This window comes from Melozone crissalis, unplaced genomic scaffold, assembly GCF_028551555.1.
Source record: "Melozone crissalis strain CALT ecotype California unplaced genomic scaffold, PUWL_Pcris_2 ptg000018l_1, whole genome shotgun sequence".
NCBI lineage: Eukaryota > Metazoa > Chordata > Aves > Passeriformes > Passerellidae > Melozone > Melozone crissalis.
In genome coordinates this window covers 5257697-5279590 of record NW_026535796.1, presented here as the reverse complement: position 1 = coordinate 5279590, position 21894 = coordinate 5257697, and the positions used below count along the sequence as shown (strand labels likewise).

The window sequence follows — 21894 nt, the reverse complement described above, 5'->3', positions numbered from 1 at the left end:
GTAAATACACAGAATAAAAGGCTTACTGTGTAAAGCAGAGCATTGGAAATGTCCTGGTTTGTCTGTCAAAGGTTCAATAAGCCTCTCCTTTGATGACAAGCTGTTCATCACCTGCCTGCACAGCAGGATCCAGCAGTGCTCTCCTGCATTCCACACAAAGCTGAACTTCTGAAACTTTCACCTCATGGTCACTGCTTAAACCATTCATCACTAGCCATAACATCAGCACAAACTGAGCAAAGATCATGCAGCTTTTCCTTCACTCTCCAAACAAAAAGTAACATTTCTAAGGTTTGTGCTGCTTGTCAGCAAAATGTGCAGAGAACAGACAGAAATCTTTCTTTAACAAAAGTAAGTCAAAACCATACTCAATCAGTTCTTTCTCATTCTATAAAAGGTTACTTACCTGTACTTGGAGGTTCCTTGGGATACTGTGCCCATTAAAAAGTTAAGAAACCATTAACAAAACACAGAACCCTCAAAAATAAGGAAAACAAATAATGCCAACCATTGTGGGATCCCAAAAACCCGCAAAAAAGAGAAAAACAAATAATCCCAACCATTGTGGGATCCCAACTATAAACTCCACCCATTGTGCCCAGGTGCAAGGACCCAAGGAAAGGAGATGAAGCTCAGGTCCTGGGCCATAGCATGATGACAAAATAGTGTTCAGTGTCGATGAGTCAGTTTGTTTTGTTTTTTCAAATACCAAACAAAATTTTTGGAATTCCAGTTTATTGCAGCCATCTTTGGACTTACTGTAGGGCAAAAGTTTCACAGCTGCTTAAATCAGGACTTGGTGTCTTGCTCACAAGACCCAACATTTGGAATAAGAGACAGAGTCAAAGGATTTGATTGAGCACATTTTGACAAAACACAATGGTAATTTGTAAATAGTTTTCTCCAATGATCATCCAATCAGATTCTATGCTGGAGACTAATCGACAGTTAGGTAATTAGCTGGAGGTGGCAAAAGAAATTTCAAGATAGAAATTAGTATCTGAATTGAAAGTACAATTAGGAAGTGATGATGTTTCCTTCAGGATATATCATGCTGTTTCTTTCTGAGCAAGTGGAAAAAGCTGAGCAGGAACATTATTTTCTCTTCTACTCCTAAGCAGGATTTACACATCCTGAAATCTACTGGAATGATCTCTGGGTCCCCTAGCTCTTGAAATAATACAACAAAAAGTCAATTTAGGTCTTAACAATTTAGTTAAATTAAAAGAAATGAGCTGTCTAAATGAAAGGATAATGTCTATACCACTTGCACTTACAAAGGTTTATTTTGTGAAGAGTATTGTGTGTGTTTTAGAAAACAGCTTGACTTACATCAAAGTCTGTCATTGGACCAAGCAGATACCAGAATTAAAAACTGAGGGCAAAAATGTCCTTGTGATGGTTTAGAGATGGAAAATCTGTCCCTTCATCCTCAGCACAACTCATCCCATCACAGCAGCATACAGAGGTGACTCAAAGCATTGCCCCCTACCAGCAATGAACTGGGATTTCCATGAAATCACCACCTTTCATGTGTTGTATCCCATGGGAAGGTCACCACAGAAACATGGATTTAACAAAAGATGGGGGATGGAGATCCTGGTAGCAATTTTATCTCATTCAATTTTGGATTTGTCTCAGGAAAGAAATGCATTGCTTAGTCCTGCATTGCTAATATGTACTTTATATGCCTGGTCACAGGTTGCTCCATCTTTATCTTACAAGTCCTAATACAATCAATAATTGAGCCTGAACCAAGATAACTGCTCTCTTGGGTGGTGTTACTACATCTAAGATACATAGATGTTCTTTCCATAGGGTAGCTGACCAATAAATGCTAATTTAGGTGTAGAATGTCTTATTTAGAAGTACAGTACACTGGAACAGAATTCCCAGAGAGGTCAAAGTAATTCAGAAATCAACTTGAAGGTTTGAAAGGAACATTTCAAAAGACCTATATACTCTCCATCTCATATCTGAACATCTGTTAATAATCTTTTTTTTGGATAGACATTAGAAAATACAATTAAGTGCATAATTTCTCAAAAACTATGTTCTGTGCTTCTTATATAACACACTGACCTCCAACCATGCTCTGAAAACTTGCGTAACACACCACGTAACAGGAAATCACAAAAATGTTCACCAAGTTCCAGCAGGCCCCCCTTGTTTCTCTGTATCAACCCAGAACTGACCAATAAAAATCCACTCCTATTTAGGACAGAATGAATTTGTCAGCTTGAATTTAACTTCAGATTCTCTTTGTCCTCTTAGTTTGCTTCACAATGCATTTTCCATTATAGACTTCCCTTCACTGCACACAACTCGTGCTGAGGCAGCTCTGTACAGCCACTTTTGCTGATCACTTTTGTTTCAAGCTTCAACTCCATTAAAAGTAAGATAAACACCCTAGAAATATTCTCCATTTTCCTTCCTGAGGGAAATCTCCATCTTCTTCACACTTAAAAGGAGCAGTGAATCCAAAAGCAAGTATCTGTCAGACACAGATATTGTCAATCCATTTATCTACTCCATAATATTCTGGTGGACATATGGCAATGGCAATATGAAAGTCTATATGAAATATAGACTTATATAAAATTAAGTTAGAATTATATAGACTTTATATAAAATTGAGAAAAGAAGCCATCAGAAAACTACTACAGAAAACATCAAAGTGTTTGTCTTTACATAATTTTGAGACTATTCCTGCAATAGTCTCAAAAAAAGTATTTTTTTCAATTTATTCTCTATTTGTACCAAGTTAAAGATGCCTCATCTGTATTTCAGCCAGGACAATCAGAATTAAATCAGTTGAAGACTAACATTTGAATTGCCCTGCCTGGGATTCACACCATAAGGATGTGGAAAAACTGGTGTAGCCATTAGCTTTGGCAGCTGCTGTCAACTATTGGTGGTACTTCACTGGTTCATTTTATTAATCCTTTCAAAAAAACCACATTATATAAATTTCAGTTCATTCCCTTCATTGCTCATCACCACAACTAAAAAAATGTTCCCACAAAACACTGAAAAGATACATTCAATCAGTGTAATGGCAATGAATATTCAGCAGATGATTAATGATTCACAAATTAGCCTTAACAGTCAATCCAGATACTGTCTAACATTAAAAACATTTTTCTAATATCTTTGAAATACTGAGATTTTAAAGATGCATTTGACACACACAAAACCTCAATATAATCTGATAAAATTGCTCTTAAAAGTAAGAAAGACATGGTTTTCATAAAGGTATTCTGTGAAGGAAAAATTATGGAGGACTATGTAAAAAATATTTAAATCATAATCCTCAAATTACTTTTATGGCACTTGTACATAAGTGTACAGTATGCTTCTTACAGGTTTTGAAAAATTCTACAGAACACACTTGAATAGAGTGAAAACTTTTACTTGCCTTTTAGCCATTACTGGGGAGAAATGCAAACATAAACAGGACATAAGAATCTCTTTGATACTTTAATGAGTTTCTGGTACTCCAATCCGACCTCACATTTCCTTTTCCTCCAAAAAGAAAAATTATGGCCTAATTCTGGAATAATTTCTAAACAACTATCAATTTGATTAAAGAAAATACTGACTCATTCTTGGCATGAGTTTAACTCTAAAAAAGCTATTAGCATGAGATGGAAATCCAGGCAGTCAGAAGTATCCTAAACACTGCCTGTGAATGATGAAAGTCAACAAATGTTATTCCCAAAATTAATGTTACCTCCTTCTGAAAAACTACCTATTCTGATACATCTTGTGTTGGTCCAATCCCTAAATTATTCATTCAAAATTTTTAACTGCTTTCATACCATTCAGGATTTTGACACAGAGTAACTGATAACACCAGATAACCACTTACACCCTGGGACTTTTGGTTCAATCGAATCACTGATTTTCCACATGGAATTCCTTCTACAGAGAGCCTGGCTGCACCAACTCACCCGTGGGATGTGTGTTCTGGGATTTGAAGAGGCCCACCACACTTTTGCCATGGAAGCCCCCAGACCTGAGGAGCAGAGTGCTGTTCTTGGTGTTCTTCCAGCACACCACGGGCAGGCGGTTGTGGCGGTAGCAGCGAGCCACCCTCTGCAGGCTGCTGTCCTGCACGGACTGAGGCACCACCAGCAGCCCAGGGTAGCTGCACGGACAGCAAAGGGGAAAAAAAATAAAATAATTAAACAATTAAAATTGCTTGCAAAATGCTCAGCAATAAAAATAAAATTGCTAAAATTACAAGCTGAAAACACGTCTTAATGAAATTCACTTTAAGTGTCGTAATGAACTTAATGAATAACACTTTAAGTCTTAATGAAATACACTTTAACTGTTAGAATTACTTTTATTTTTAAAGTAGTTTTTAGTCCAAGCCTAGCAAATACATTAAGCAAACTGCATTTTAAATAGAAATTGAATTATGAAAAATTTGTAAGACTCTCATTACTAATCACTTTCCATTTAAGGTTACATTTTACTTGGAAGTATTTTTCTTCTTAGCACATCTCTTATCTATCACTATCATGAAGCCGTATTTTTAGGCATGACAAAAAACACAATTTTGAGGTACACAAATGAGGCAGTAGTTCCATTTTGACAATTGTATATGAAATATGAGAATTGAAAGGAAAGAATGTTAGACTGCCTAAAGTATCACAATGAAAACAATAGTCTTTCGTTTATGGAAAAATATATTTAAATTTTACAGTTGGAGTCCTTGGAACACAGTGCTTGACACTGCATTTTTGTGTTCTGTTAAAACACTGCAGTGCAGTGAGAGATTAGAAAATTCACTGATATAATACTTTAAAGATAGAAAACAAAGCAAGATGGTAGTTTTGCTCATGTTAGCGAAAGAAGAATTCAAACAATATGAAATATGATTTTCTATTGCCTCCAAAAAATAAAAAATCAACTTAATTTCCAATTTCATGTGTTATGAAGAAACTAAGATGAGGAACAAGAAACAGCTGTTACTAGATAACTGCTTAGTAGATAACTTTTATTCGCTCTACAGTGTACACTATTTCTGCAAATTCAATTCTTGGACATTTATTCAACTGCCCTCAGACAAAATAAATGTACATACTATTTACAGTCTACACAGCAACCACAGTAATACAGCAGTAGGTAAGCATTTATATACTGAGACTTGTAATTCTTTCAGATACTAGTTATATTTTCAAAAAAAGCCTAGAGAGTATTAAAAACTCATGGTTTTAGGGGAGGAAAGGGTTGTCTGCATGATGTTCAAAGCATAATGGAAATGGACAGATTTCATGCCTTCATCTGCCTTGTACTCCATGGTGACTTAACAAAACCAGTACTCCAGATAAGTCAGAAACAAGAAAGGATCTAATATTTTTCTTCTGTGTCCTTCCTCCTGGCAATTCCATTGTCCATAATGAAAGCAATGACCAGCCTAAACTGGCTCTAGAGAATGCAAATGTCTTCAGATATGACTCATGCAGATAGGCTTTTGTATTAAAAGGAATTTTTGTGGGCAGTGTCAGCAAACTACATCAGCTTTCCCAACAAAAAGAAAGGACTCGGTAACACTGATGCGCTAAAACACAGCATGTGACTTTCAGCACATGACAAACTTTGAAAGTAAATACTTTCATGAAGTGAACTCTAACACATATTATTTAATTTTAAGGAATTAGTTATTTAGAATTGCTTCTGATGCTTGCTTTTTTATTTAGGAACAGAAGAGATGCTAAATGCAAATACGGATATAATGCAGATACTAGTGCAGCTATACATACATGAGTCTCTAGTTTCAGCTACTTCAGTGAATTGACAAACTCACCTCCTGCAAAGGGAATACATCCTGTTCAGTGCAGTTATTCTCAAGTATTCTGTTTTGGAGCGAGAGGAGTTGGTGCTGATGGTGCCCAGCCCCAAACGCTGATAGTCCCTGAAGCAGGCTCTTTCCACTAACTGCTCCATGGTTGATTTTTCTGATGCTTTCAGGGTACCACTGGTGTGCAGCTCACTGTCATCTGAAACTAAAGGGAATAATCTTCCTGGGGAGGCCAGCAGTTAGACAGCAAACAATCCTACTTTATTGCAAACAAGTTTGTGCTGCTCTCAGTGATGAACGGCAAGGCACAGGACATGCAAACCACAGCTTACTGAATTTATAAACACTAAAACAGTATTTTAGTCAGCAAACCTGACTACAGCAGCAAGTTACCTACTGTGCTTGTGGCTGGCATGACTAACATCTCTCTGGCTAAAATCCTAGAGAAAGTTATTCACATATTCATTTGAACTAAAGACAGATAATCTTTCTTTACCAGTTTACAATTTCTTTACAGAATCATTACACATTCAAGATAAAAGTGAACTACACAATTTTTTTTTTTTTTTTAGCTATCTTCAGAAGAGGTAACAATCTTTTTACGGCTTTAAATGTTTCAGTGTTGTAATTTCACAAGAGATGACTGTTGGGTTCTGAATGTCTCAGTTTCAGTGTCAGGCAGCAGCTTTCTTCAGCCGTGCATATCAGCTGCCCTTTCCAAAGCAGAAAAAACTCCAACCACAAGAGATGAAAAACTATGTCACAAGTTCAAACTACTCTGAAATTCAAGTCAAGCAAGGTCTTTGTACAAAACCTGCCACCTGCCTATTAGTGACACTTTCAACCATTTCCAGATAGTTCTGAGAGCAGATTTACTGCTCACAGCATGTATCAGTTACTTGCTACCACCTCAAGCATTGAAATATGTGCATATGAGACCTATTTCTTCATGGATGAGGCCCTGAAAACTGTAAGAGGATTCAAACTTAAAACAGGACTTCATAAAACTGGAATTCAAAGTTATTTAGAAAATAAAAATTATGCTATAATTAACATTTTACTGGCAGTAGACAACAATCAGAATTTACAGAAGTTGCACCTCTATGATTTTTTTCTGTGCATCTTAAGCATAAAAGCTAAATGAAAAATTTTATTTGCCCTTTCAGCTAAAGAAAAAAAAAAATCTTTATTTGATCTAAATAATAAAGTTGAACACTGTGGATCTCCCCTCTTTTTCCTCTTTTTTCATATTTGTCATGGTAAGAAAAAGTCACACATCATCTGAAGTATGAAGTGCACTAACGAGAAACAATTTTAAATGAGCTTTAGAAATAATTCTTTTGGGTCATACAAAATCTTGGTATTTAACAGTTTTGAATGGAAAGCTATAAGTAACTCAAGATGAGGGTGCATTTTGTGAAGTATTTTTTCCTAAATGGATTTTTCTCCCATGAAAGCAGGTACATTGGTGATCAGACTTGGCAAAACATTCTCCTGTGCATAAAAAGCTAAACATAAGAGCTCCTATTCATGTCCTTAAGCTGAAGAGGGAGATTAAGACATTTTGCTGCCTCAAGTTTAACATGATTTATTTGATTTTGAAAAACTGAGGAATAATCCCTCTGTCTTACTGTTCTTGAGATATGACTGCTTTCAAGAGAAGGTTTCACAGTCTCTTGTTTTATTGAACACACCCATATGACCACTATAAGAAAAAGAATTTACTAATGATTGAGATATTCTAAACTCTGAAAACAAAGAGATGAGGAGGAGTTTGAGGGAAATCAGATGTTCATTGGCAACAACTCATAACTACAGTACTGTGCCCAGTTTTCAAAATCAAGTTAGATGTGGACTACCTAAAGAAGCCTGAGAAGAGAGCAATGAAGAGGATCAGAAGTCCGTCAAGACTAATAAACAAAGAACTGAAAGAAGTGCACAGATTTAACATTGAGAAGATAACAGAAAAATACTACAATAGATCATAAATACATCATGCATTGCAATCAGAATGAGTGGAATCATCTCTTCTATCTGTATACAGTGGCAGAGTAAGAAATGAAGGGTTTAAATTGAAGCAAGAGGATCTTTAGTCCTGCATTGCCTGTTTTCTCCAGCATTAACGATGGTTTCAGTATTGGTATAAGCTGCCTAGAGTTGTGGAACCTTCACCTTTGAAAGCTTTTACGAAGTCAGGCAAACACCTATGAGGAACAGATGAAGTATGTTGATCTTGCCTTGGGGCAGAGGGTTGGACTACTTGATCTCATGAAGTTCCTTCCAGCCCTATCTTTAACAATTCCTTTTTAAGTGCATCACTTGCTGTAGATAGTTCACTGTTGGCAGAGGTGCATAGTTTCCTATACTTCAGTTTCTGAGACTTGCAAACAAGTCAGAACCAAAGCCAAAGCCGCAGCAGTCAATACCAAAGGAATCACAGTGATTGCTGCCTGTGCTCTCTGTCTGGAGCAGAGCCACTGCTGCTGACAGCTCCCTGCCCTGATGTGCCAGTGCTGCATGGAGAGAGCAGCAAACTCAGCCTTTGGTCACCTTAACACCTTCCCAGCCTAGACACCTGGAGAGCAGCAGGCCTAGAGACTCACAAGTTGTAATTTTAGATTTTTTTTTAGGGAAGGAAAAAAGTGACTGTCACTTATCTTATATAGAACCTGTGTTCATGGAAGAATATTATTGTTTTGTGTATCAGCAATGCAAAAGCTCTCCAAAGTTCATCATCATCAAGAGATTGTGAATACACAGGTATGATTGTGCTTGGTGTCTCTGGGTGAAGGACACAAAACCACCCCAAAATCACCCAGGTCCAGCCTGCAGAATTGTTTCTGATCCAAAGAACATGCAACATCAGAGCACATTCTAACTCAGCACTTCAGGAAGATGATGGAAATTCAATTAAGAACATAATTTTTCAGCCCTCTAAAGACACTCTGTGTTTTCCAAAGCTTTCTTTTTGCCTATTTCTCATCACTTTATCTGGAATGAAAGAAGAGAAATAGTATTTTTAAGCTTGCCTGAAATGGCTTTCTTCCATTTCAGAGAGAACAGAGTCTTCATTCCTGCTTTAGACAGCTCTCATACATCTGTTCCTAAAGTCACATGAGTTGCCTTGCTCAGTGACCAAACATTCAACAGCAAAATTCAGCTTGTTTGATGTTTGGCAGAAATTATCAGTGTTTGAAGAACACTTCATTATCTGAGATGGCTATGTTTTTTTTAAAGAAAGAATGCTTTGACAAAACAACACCTGTTTATGTACAGGAGAATCTGGTTCCCTCTAGTGGTTTGTTATAAATTAGCAGTGGTCCAGATAAGGATCGCCAAACAGCATTTAGGAGAAGAGGCTTTTTGGGGAAAGTCAAACTCCACACCACCACACAAACTGCACCAAGTGCCCAAACCTCTTTCTACCTTCTACCCCAAAATAATTTCAACCAAAAATATGGGAAGTGGTATTTTCAGTAGTAACGAATTCTGCTGCTTTCAGAAATCATTTGTCAGTTCCACATCCACAAAAGTCTCGAATTTACTCACTCTTGCACCTCACCAGTTACTGCTTCCTCATCACAGACCTAGCTGCAGGTGTCAGATGTATAGAGATAAATGAAAGCTGCAGCATGCTTCTGTACTGTTTCATCTCCATTAGCATGATGTAAAATGATCTAAAAGATATCATATCTAAATAATTTGATAATTAAAAAACAATCTAGTATTTTTCTGTATCACTGAATTAAGTCAACTTCCTCTTCTCATTGCAAAAGAAAACACTCATTAAATGCAAAGATTTGAAACCCTTCTCTTTCCTGTCTAGGAAAACCCTTCAATTTCTTGTTGAAGGCATTTCTCATTCAGTATGAGAATGGAAGCATGACAGGACAGATTTATTAATCAACATGGACAGAGAAGTCTCACTCTTACCAGAGATATCATCCTCTTCATTCCAGCCAGACCGATTCCCTCTCTCCTCCACTATGGTTCCTGTTTTCTTCTTCAGCAAGTACTGGCGCCCAATTGTCATCTTCCCAGCACGTTTTGCTCCCTTCACAATGCTTTTGGAGAAGGTACTGTAAATCCAAAACAACAAAAGCATTTGGAAACACTCATCTGATTCTGCCTGATAGCATTTACAGATTTCTAGAAGGAACGCAAATAAAATGGATTTAATCGTCTTTCACTTAATACAACAACTATAAACCTCAGAAAAATTGCTTCCTATGTTAATTTTTAAACAAAAATTGTATTACTTTAAGATAGATTTGTGTCCTTTTTTCTACTGGTAATGAATATCATCATTAAAGAGGTCATCTTTCTTTAGGTTTTTTTATTTTGCTAGTAATGTGATAAATCTAGAAAGTTGCCAAAGTAAAGGCAGGAAAGATAGAAATTACCTTTAAGTTTTAGGATTTCATGACTAGCTTGGGATTCTATTTCCTGTGTCAACAATGCACTAATTAACAGAGAATCACAGGAGCCACCACTCTGGAATAGACCAATGATGCAGCTGGTCCAATAAAATTAACGTGGAACATAAAATTCGAAAGAGGACCCAAAGCTCAAACTCTAAATTAAAAACCAGTAGAGCAAATGCATAGGGTGAAATCAATCCTAATTCTCATCAAGCTTTAAGTGGCTAGGCTACTAATTATAAAGTAATACACAATTAATCTTCTTTCCATGTTGAGGTTGCAGAGCTCAAGATGCTACTTCTATTTTGTGTGTTTCAAAATGCAATAAGGTGCTCATCCAAATCTACTGCAGCCAGAAGTTTAGATCAAGAATATAATTCCTATGCCATATAAATATCTGTACCCTACCAATCTATTTGTTACTCAGGATATACAAAGAGATGCAAACTAGCAATCACTTATTTTGACATGATCTCCACTTGTGCATTGTTGTTCAGTGCATTTGGATAACACAAGACAAGAACATCAGTAGGAAAAGAAAGGAAAGGAAGAAAGGCTGTACCGGAATGAAGTGTTCTTTTCTTTCTGTTTGGGGAGAATTATCTGTGGTGCTGTTTGCCCAGCTGCAAAGGCAAAAGTGCTGAAGATGGACTGAGGGTAACGGAACTTCATCAGCTGTTTCTTAAATATTTCCACCACTTCAGGACTGACTTCTTCATCAAATGCTACTTTAATTAACTGTGTATTAAAGACATGACATGTTAGAAACTGGAAAACAATCTGAGAATTTCAGAAATTGAAAGATTCTAAAGTACAGTAGCAAAATTCCCATACTTTCACGGTATTATGCCTTCAGAAAATACAAATACATGTACATATGTCTCATTTATTTTGACAGCTATTACACATTTTAAGAATTTTTTATTTCCTTTTTTAAATTTATGTCCTAATACTAAGGTATCTTCACTAGGCAGCATCTGGAATTCTCATAAGATCAAATACAAAATATTTTGGTAAATCCAAGTTGTAGTGCTGGCACTAAGACATCTACAGCAGTTCAAATTCTGGTCACATGGGACAGCTTAGCTGGGAAATAGTCTGCCAGCTCTGCCCCTACACTGGGAACTGAGGCTGGTAATGGACTTCAAAGACTCAGCAAGCCAGCAATTTCAGCATTCATATGTCACAATCATTATATTTCTATTACTAAGATGTTCCAATTTTGGCCTCACCTTGCAAAGTATAGAAAATTGCTAGTAAAAAAAGGTGATAGTGAAATCTGCTCCTTAAAAAGGAAATAACCTTCTGCTATTCAACACTGATCCATCCACTTGACTAAAAATGCTTTTTTGAAAGGTTCTGGGGGGGGGGGGAAATCCCATCCAATCATCCTCTGCTGAAAGCAAGTCAACAATTCAGGGAAAACAAATAAGAGACAGAAAATACGGAATCCATAAAAAGGCCCAAAAGAACTCTAAGAATGCGGAGAAAACAAACAAAGAAATATCCTAGAGCTCTGTTTCTGAGCACATACCTAGACACCTTTTAAATTCCTTTGCTTGCCATCTAGTAGGTGGATTTCATCCTTGCTTTTCCAATTTCACTTGTTTTGTAAATACTTTCCAAATGACTAATGGCTCTGTTGTTCTAGGACCTCCTTGAAAGGAGCCCTTCAGTCTTTCGGGGTTACACAGATCTGAAGTTTTAAAGATACCAAAGAGCATAGCTGCACACAAACCCATCTGAAAATCATAATTAATAAACAAAGGGGAGGGGCTATTTCATCCCCTGTGTTGAACCCTGGCTGTTACATGGGGGACAGGGAATAAACTGTTTGTGGCTTGTTTTTGTTCACATAACCTAATACAAAACTATGCTAAACAAAAGCAAAGATGATGTTTGACCCGAGTCCAGCTCTGAAAACACTGAGCTGTGTCTGTATTTATCACATCATTGAAGCATGCTAAGTATTCTGGTAAAAAGATTTCTGGAAAATAAAAGTCCTCTCAAAAGTCCACAAGAACAACTTTTTTCTTGCTTGTTTTACTCATTGGCATTCCTAATTTTGTGTTTTTGAAGAGGATACTGAAGGATGATTAGCTAAATGATGCTCATTATTGTAAGGAATTAGTAAAATGCTGTTTTGTTATGGTTTCAAATGTTGGAGTTATTGATCTCAATGAAAATACGCTTCTGCAGTCACTCAACCCAGCAAAGCATTTCATATCTTCAGCACTGCAGTCTACTTTCAGTCCATGATACAGAATTCCTTGCTTGCAGCTTCTGATCTCTCAGTGTTTGACCACACTTAAGATCAAAACCAAGAAGGAAAAGTCAGGAAAGACTGCAGGATTCCTAATTTTTATCAGTTCATCTCTATCAATTCTTACCAGTTCATTTCTATCAATTGCAATACACACTTCTGCTGAACACACTGATGGGGATCCTACAGAAAATTCCAGGATCTGTGCCTGTCAGATAAAGGCTCATTGGTTCTACCCTAAAAATTCCTGGAAGTGCAGCTTCCCTGTGCAACATTCCAGGACTTTCTGCCATGGATCTTAATGAAAGCTGGTGAAGTGACAAACCTTGAGGAGAAAGCAACACTCAGAGCTTTGCCATATTGATTCCATGTAGCTGGAGGACAGAGGAAGCAGGTTTTCCCTAGGCCTCTACTTACATGCAGGGATTCTGGACCAAAACCAGCTCTTTTCTGGTTCCAAAATAGGTGAGGAAAGCAGTGAAAGAAATCCAATGTGAAAATAGCAACCCTCTCTAAATACCAAGAGGGCCAAGAAATGCCAGGGTTTCTATGAGTTCTGCCTTGTCTATTGACCTCACAAATACCAGGGCAAAGTGCTGCTCATAAATATTCTGAGCTGCCTGCAGCCACATAAATTTTCACAAAACTTCCTTTTACCTGAAAAGTGGCTGAACTGATCTGCAGCCCTTCCTGCATGCTCTGCTGCAGCTGGTTCTGGATGCTGATCTTCTTCTCCTTGGTCATGGAGGCGATGGGGAAGCTCCGGATCACGGTCTGCTCCCCAACTGAGGATACAACACAGACACTTGTCAGAGCACACAACCTCTGCTCACACTGTCACTGGAATAAACAAGGGTGAATGAGTACAAAGCAACATGAACATGATGGTACAGGATCAATTTCAGGCAAAATACCCGAAAAGTTGGCAAATTCCTAAAGCGCCATTTGTAATCTGAATTTCTACTCTATTTCAGCTGTGATGATTAGAAAAATATTCTCCTTCCTTCTGAGTTTTTCTACATAATGGAAATGCACCACCAAAACTGAGGTTGGCAGGGGGTAAAGAAACAATTTCAAGTTTGTTCAGATTTCATAATGCAATATATAACTTATAAACAGAAATTATATACTTGATATCTTTACATATGACCATGAATTTTCCACTTTAATACTTCTGACAATCTGCTTAGAAATAGCAATTGCTAAACTATGAAAAAATATCATTCAGAAGAGCTGACATATCAAGAAAATACTGTTATTTCCAAGCAATAATTTTAGGTAGAATACCAACTCATGAATATTTTTCCTTTCACTTGCTTCCAGTGTCTGAAAAAAACTGTTTAATGATGTTGATGCTTGAATAGGTGGACAGGCCAGCTCAAAATCCTGCCTATCTGAAGGACCACAATTACCACTGGATTTTCTTACCCAGCTGATCATGAGGAGTGCCTTTAAAAATAATTCTGTAAGTGGTAAGGAACAAAGCTCCTTCAGCAGGGAGGATATGAGGCCCTCCAAGCAGTCCTCCTGTGGCTTCCTCTCTGCCATCAGGATCCAGCAGCACACGGAGACCTTCACAAACAAATTCTTCTCCTGGCAGTAAAGTTGGCCGTAGAATTTTGGGCTGATGCAAATAAATGGAAGTGTAAGTATAAATCAGTGTTATACCTCAGGCTAGCAATAATATTTGGCTTTAAAAGCCTAAAAACAAAATTGTTATGACACTTAGTCCAAAGAAGGGAGATGGAGTTTGGACTCAGGGAAGAGAAATGGGTCACAAAAAGCAGTGGGCATGCAACAGCTTGTTTATGATCAGAAGTCTGGCTCTACTAGTTTCATATTTCATGAGACCAAAGCCAAGCACTTTATTTATCACTAGTGGAAATTTTCTTTTAATGTTTTGATATTTCCTCATAACATTATGTGAGGAAAAAAAAGATGACAAGATTTAATGATTCTACTACTTGTAAAGAATACAAATATGTTTCATAACACTTGCCTTCTGTATTGGTGGAAGCCTCCTACTCTCACGATGGACAGCCTCCAGAGTCTCTATGTGCATTGCTACAATGCCTGAAAAGCAAGATAACCACTAATGTAGTCTCACACAATGGGAAAGAGAAAGCTGCCCAGTAATTAAAACTCTGATAATTCTGAAATTCTCAGATTTTGATATCAAGGAAATAATTATCTGATATTCAACAGCAATTACAGTCTGGAAAAGAAATCTAACACTCTAACTTATCTGAAGGTAACTCAAATTAGAAAGTCCATTTGTTTAATCAGGAAAAGAAAAAAAGACTATAAAGCACCTCTTTGTGACAATTCCTACCTGGTATCATGCAGTGCAGACCCTTGATGTGATCCTGTGTGACCCCACTTTCTGTGCAGACCTTGTCAATAAATCTGGTGATGAAGCGCACGACAGCGTTTGCAACATCATTGTTCTCTGAGTCCTCAAACCCACTCTCAGTGTCATAACTCTCTGCAACGCTGCCTGCAATGCTAAGGGCACAAATAAAAGCAGTAACAAGTGTGAACAATTCAGCTGGGGATGCACACGTGACACTTGAACAGACACTGACAATCTGTGTGAGTTTTTCCTAATTACAATTCACAAACCTTGCAGAAAGCATATGGTGGTACCACAATTACATTGTACTTTCATTGCCAAAACTTCATGAATGATGACATTGGACAATTTTCTCTCCATGAGTTCAGCACAGATAGGCCCAGAAAAGAAAAAACAGCTTTTTGGAAGTGAGGTCTATGTTTTCCCTTCATAAAGTCAAGTAAAGTATTTGCAACCCGTGGTAAGCAAATATCCAGTTATATAGAGAAGATCATTAATTGTATATTTAGGTTACAGAGCAAAGCAATCAAAAGCTAAAAAGATCATAAGGAAAATTTTTTGTGCGTTAGATAAGCAAGCAAGTCAGTGGGAGATGTACTTTGAATAGCTAAAAATGCCTCCCATAATAATATTTGGGGCCAAATTCATAGATTGCAACATACACCACAAGCAGTCTACTGAGCACAGCCTAATGCCTGAGATTAGAGGTGTGTAGTCAGCAGAAATTAGTAACTCCATGGGGAGCTTCATCCTGATAGTCTTTTACTTGATGCCAATGTACTCACATAGTGTTCTATAATTTTATCAAGTGAGAATTTGTACAGAGAGGTGATAATGAAGACAATAAACAGAGAGGGAGGAAGACTTGTTATGAAATGTCCTGGATTTGCATGTTAGGGAATGAATGGAACTGGTGTTATACTCCTACTGCTTCCTTAGTAATTTAACCTTTGCCATTGTGGTTTAGTCCTCTTGCTTTTTGTGACCTCAGTGCCTTTCCTCCTTTGCAGCTGTTGCACAGAATGATGATTTTATAGATGCTATACAAATGCTGTCTTGATTTTAGGTTCACACAGTGGTTTTTCAAGTTATATAAAAACTAACAGAGTGGGTTTGGGGCTGCTGTTTTCTTTCTCACCAAACCCCATGTTTGTCTTCAACATCTGCATTACTAGATTAAAAATTCTTACTGGGACAATACAATGTTCCTTTAAATGGAATCACTCCAGACAAAATTCTGTTATTTGAGAGGAATCATCTTAGACTTCTACTCAACTACTGAACTTGAAAGGAAGTGAAGATGCTGAAACACTCTGGTATTTAGAATACAGCCATTGTGCAAGCTGTGGCCCATCCTGCTGGATGAGCCTGGCCTTGGGCACCCACCTGTTTGTGACAATGCTGTTGCTGCCACTCTCCCAGTCCCCAGTGGCTGATGTCCTCAGCAGCTTGTTTTTACTTGTATCCAGGGGTACCAGCAGGTAGACCATGAGGTTGGCAAAATGAATGGCCTGGCTGAAAACTGTGCTTTCCTCATTCTGGACCAGCTCCTGCTGTGTCTGTTTATTAAGGGTTGGCCATAACCTCAGCTGCTCAGCAGCCAGGTCCATTGCTGTCTTCTCCTGGTCTGCAGGAGGTTTCTCCTAGAAGACACAGAGAAAGAAATATAAATACATAGAAGAAAAGATAAAGCTACAACAAAAAAAAAACCCCAATGCTTCGCCAAAGCTTTACTTTTTACATTCCTAATTAAACTTTTTCAGTTATTTAAATTATATATTAATTTAAAAAAGAGCAAATAACTACCCTCAACAGATTTTAAGGAGAGTTATGGTTATGGGAACTGAGGTTTGAGAGCAGTTTACTGAAATGCACCAGTAGCACAAAGTGGGCAGATCTAAATAACATCATTGCTTTTAAGGTCTTTTTTATGCCATCCAATCTTCCATGTTTCTTCAGAGTGGTTTATTGATTTTAAGTGATTTTAACACAGCTGCTCTCCTCAGCTTATCCACTTAGCTCAAATAAGAACAAGCATAAATCAGATTGAGAAATAACATGCAGCTCATGCCTAGATGTTGGCAATATTCTCCAAATTCCTAGGATGTTCAGGTGAGGGAAGCTTTTATATAAATAGCTTCCAGACCAGCTGAAACTTTCATGTTTTTATATGTTGGAGTCCAATTCTAGCATTAGCTTGAAGCAAACTAGGTAGATGGCACACAGTTAAAGCAGAATAAAGGAATCTGGCAGCTGATATTAGTGACCTAAAGCCTGATGTTACATTAATGAATGACTAGGTATCTTGCAAATGCTTTTTCCACACTAAGCTGAGCTAACATCAAATTATAATGCTTTGCAGATAAATGTAAATTTCTTTTATTTCTCATGTTATTGTATACTGTGTAATGCAGGAGGAAATGAAAGAAAAACCATAACTTAACTCTCTGTAAACGAGGAGACAATTAATATGTGAATAAAAATATTACTTTGATATTTTAATAGTGTCTCCTACCTTTTGTTTCAACTGCACTGCATGGTTATCATCTTTGGCTGTAAGGTAGAGGGAGCGAACTTGATTCTGCACGTTGCTATAGAAGGTTGTTTCCCAGAACTGCTGGTTAGTCCAGATAGGATGATCTTGTACACAGGTGTAAGCAAACTGACTAACCCCAGGTGCTAATTTCTGAAAGCAAAAAATGTGCAAAGTTGACAAATCAGTCCTATTGTTCAATTTTTTTAAAGGCTATGACTTCAGAACTGACCCACACATATGTGTATATATATGATTAGTAGTACAGACTGAAATATGAAATATATCAACTTTTGTACTGCAATATGGCCTAGAGAAATTATCTCAACTTTAGTGCCATTCAAGAAATTATCACACAGGAAGGTTGTATACAAGTCTAATGCCAGTGCCAGGCATAGTCTTCTTGATTCAGAATAGAAAAATGAGAACTGAGGTAAGAACTTTGTGATAACAGTACAGAACACCTTTGTAATATAAAACATCTTCCTTGCCAAGAAACCCCAGTATTTTTAATAACCTAGTTGTACAACACAGAAATCAGTATTCAAACAGATGAAAATGATGTCTCATTTTGTTTAGAGCTGTAGCAATGAAATTTAAATTGAGTGTCAGCTGAGTCCTTCCGATAATTTGCATTTGTTGCAACAGCAGAAGATGAGATAAATCGTTATCTTCAGTGTTATTTACTGAACTGAATGACCCAAATCCAGTTCCTGAAAGAGTGCTAATTTGAGTATGTTCTTTGAAGTCACAAGGGTCTGGATCACTGTAAAGTCTCAAACAAACCCAGAATTGTTACAGCATTAGTCATTATGAATGAACCATTTTTTTCAAGTACATCTATTTATTCAGGTTGCACTAGTCTCCCAGAGAGTTGTTTAATATTCTTGATAACAACATACAAAGAAAGGAAATTTATTTCAATGACCCAAATAATGAAATCTTTCATCATATTCTTACTTTTTAAAAAACTAAGGCTACAAAACAATGTCTTGTATACTGCATGTAGCAAAGAAGCAGGTAATCTGAATTTGTGCTTACTATTATTTCTGCAGTAGACCTGAAGAATAAAGTAATAAAGTACATTACTGGGTGCCTCATTTAATGGTTTTTACCCACAATACTACCCATTACCTGAACCACACAACATCTAGAACTTAGATATAACTGTCGTGATTATGTTCTGAACTACTTTCCTGGAGAGCATGAATACGACTCCATTTAATATTTGTAATTGTAGAATTGCACAGAACAGACAGTACTTACAATATTTCCCTGGCTGGCACTTGGGCATTCAAATGGAAGGGCAGGAAATTACAACCAAAAATTTTGCAGTCTGGTTTACAGATTTCTGGTTTTGCAATTCTTCAAACTGTGTTTTCCTCACTAGGCTCCTCCAAGCACAGCATGAACTGAAAGTCCTGATCATGTGCCATGTACTTATTCCCTATCAAAGGTTCTGGAAAATTCTGTATCTGAGGAAAGGCTATGTGGCATGCTAATAGAATTTACCCCACTGAAGTGCCTTCTTGTGCTTAGCCATCTAAAAGTGAGCAGTATCATTTTAATTTGATCATAAACAATTTAATCAAAATTTCTTGGTAACCTGTTAAGAAATCTACACCTATTCAAATAATGTTCAATGTGACTTTGTTTATTCAATGCAGACAGAGAGAGCAGATATCTGGTTTGGTTACCACATGCCTAAGTTTCAGTTGCGGTGCAGCTTATGGCAGATCACAGGAAATGATAACTGATCTCCCAAGCCTGATCCAGCTGCTAAATCCCAGAACAGGTCAGCACAAACAGTGTCCTACTCCTCTTTGTAGGGACTGCTGGACATTCCCTTGAAAAAACCTAATCATACAAAAGACACATCACAGGGGCACAAACTGATCTGGCCCAATCACTGACCTACCTCAAAATCCAGATGCACAAAACTGTGTTACAGAGGAATAGGGATGATGGGTAAATCATGGAATAAAAACATGGACAGCATAGCTTAAAAGCAAAGGTGAGTGCTAAAGCCATATCATGACTTTTACTTTGATTTATTATTTGTTTTTTTCACTGGCACTTCCCAGTCACAACAGGTTTGCAAAAAGGGCATATGAATGTCAAGAAGAGGGGGAAGGTAAAAGGGGAAAAGAAAGAGAAGAAAAAGGGAAAAGAAAAACAAGAGGAGAAAGGAAATAAAAAGTCTGCTCAAGCCTAGCTAGTTGGTAGGGTTAACTCATGTCAATTTGTGCAGTAAATGCACACAAAGAGTGAGTTGGCTATCAACATCTTCAGTTGCCTTTGATGACTCAACCCACATCAGCTAATAGGGTAAACTGGGTAGAAAAGGGGAGATCTTTGACACAAACTCAAAAGGAAGTTTAAACTCCTAAAATAGGGTCTAAAGAAATAAAAATGAGATAAATTATTTTCACATGGGGACAAATATGACAGGAAAGCTGAGGAGCTTTTAGAAGCTCTTCCTGTGCTCATAATTTAAAACCATGAACAGTCATGTACAAAACATAATTTTTAAACAATGGAGATTTATGTTCACATATAATAACATAAATCAACACTGACAATAACTCCTAGACCAAATAAAAAAAGTTTATTTACAAAAGCATGAAAGAAAACACATCAAAAAAAGCTCAGTGATCATAAATATTATCCTTCTCATCACCTGCATGTGTTGAAACAAATGGCAAAACCTGATAGTGGCCAGAGCACAGAATCAAAATCAGGACTTGCAGTTCCTGGCTCTGCCAGTTATTTTGGGCAAAATCACTTTGGATTCTCTGCTTGTTTGGGTTAGTTTGTTTGTAAAAAAAGCAGTAACAATACCAACCTCAAGAAGCACAATGTTGTTCCTGTGCAGCCTAAACCCATGGACTAAAAATACTCTTGGTACAAACATAAGCATTCCATGAAGTTTGCAGTGTCTATATTTTCTATGCTGAGAGTGCTTAGTCAGCCCATTTCCCTAGAATGGAAACACCTAAAACATCAAAAGGGCCCCAATGTTTACTGCTGCACTCAAAAGAATTTGCTCAGAATTTCTCCAGTTGAAGTAGAACAGTAGTTTGGGGTTTTCCATCATGAAATACTACATATATAAAACATATCTTCACCTAGCTCTCCACAGGGCAGCTAAATAACACTGATATTTGTGCTCTCCCTCTGTCCCAGTAACTCACTCCTGCCAGACAGGATGAATGCAGGAGGCAGAAAAAGAATTTCCTACTTGTAAGGGAAGATTTAGAGACTGAGAGCTTAAAAGAGACTCCAGAAGAAAATAATAAAAATAGTTCTGAACTGATGAAGTCCTTATTCTAAAGCTGTCAGTACGACAGAAAGAGTATTGAGGTGTAAATTGTAACAACCAGCAGAAAATCAGTTAACTTCTGCAAAGGACACCGAGTCCTTTAAACAGATTAATGAAACTTAAAACCCCCAAATGCTCCCTTCCCAAATTCTGTATGAAACAGACCTTACCCCTATCAAAATAATGAATTACATACTACAGTTTGTGAGAACACAAAGTAGGTTTTGGACTTGCTATGTAAGACAACACAGGCAACTTCCTGAATTCAGTAATTATCTTGCCATTATTTCCACCTTACTGAGAGGTACTGGGTAACACCTGCCTAGAATTTTTTTCCTGTTTCCCTACACTGGATACTCCTGACTGTGAAAATGATATTTGCAACTCAGAAAGAAACATGCAACAGTTCCAAGACTCTCAAACTTGATGTGGGGTCCGGGCCCTCAAAGAATGTCTCTGTAACATTAAATTATCTAGATTGCTTGTTTCAGATAAAGAAAAGCATGTGTTGTGCTGGTCACTCAGCAGTTACTGCCCTTTACACCACAAAAGCTGAAAGAAGGAAGTTTATTATAGCAAAGCAGAGCATCCAGCTATTGATTGTGAAGTGGAAGAGTGGTTTTCAAATCAAAAAGAATAAAACCCCAAGTCCCTAACTGTTCTTTTGTCTCACTTATGGAAATGAAGGGGCAAACTCAACAGTGCACAGTTTTTTGAAGAAATCCAGTTTACTACAGAAATAAAGTGTCTTTCTGTCTCCAACTGACAGCCTGAATTATTGATTAGGATAATCAGCTGAGAAAATGCAGCAGAACAAGTGAGAAGGAGGGTGCTGCTGAAGGCAAAGAGGAGCTTCCTCCTCAGATCCTGGAGGAATCACTGGCTGTGGTCACCATCTGACCCCTCTGAGGAAGCCACTGCAGCACCTTTGCATGCCCAAGCTCCTTCTCTCCTCTACTGGGTGCACTTATGCCTGGAATCTGCAGGCTTAGAGGTCATCAGGACACAGTGCACTGCTAATTTAAAGAGCTGCTCCCTGTCCCTGTCCCTGCTTAGATAAACATGCAGTCAGCACCTATTGCACACCAGCAGCAGGTACCAGTTACTGCAGCCATCCCTGCCCAAGAGATGCAAACCAAATTCTGCATGTTAACATGTTCCACCAGCCAGCCCTGCAGGCACATCCATGC

At 37.6% G+C, this 21894-nt stretch overlaps 1 protein-coding gene across 7 annotated transcripts in view; it reads right to left on the bottom strand.

The window, feature by feature from the left end:
- Window positions 1–21894, bottom strand: part of SBF2 (SET binding factor 2) — a 231008-nt gene that overhangs the window by 32373 nt on the left and 176741 nt on the right. For all 7 annotated transcript variants that reach the window (XM_054275684.1, XM_054275687.1, XM_054275689.1 and 4 more), the window contains exons 18-27: window positions 17365–17535; window positions 16236–16492; window positions 14829–15001; window positions 14496–14569; window positions 13925–14120; window positions 13154–13281; window positions 10796–10971; window positions 9746–9891; window positions 5819–6017; window positions 3954–4150 (exon numbers count right to left, since the gene is read on the bottom strand). In XM_054275684.1, coding sequence (XP_054131659.1) covers window positions 3954–4150; window positions 5819–6017; window positions 9746–9891; window positions 10796–10971; window positions 13154–13281; window positions 13925–14120; window positions 14496–14569; window positions 14829–15001; window positions 16236–16492; window positions 17365–17535 — 1717 coding nt within the window. The remainder of the gene's footprint in view (window positions 1–3953; window positions 4151–5818; window positions 6018–9745; window positions 9892–10795; window positions 10972–13153; window positions 13282–13924; window positions 14121–14495; window positions 14570–14828; window positions 15002–16235; window positions 16493–17364; window positions 17536–21894) is intronic.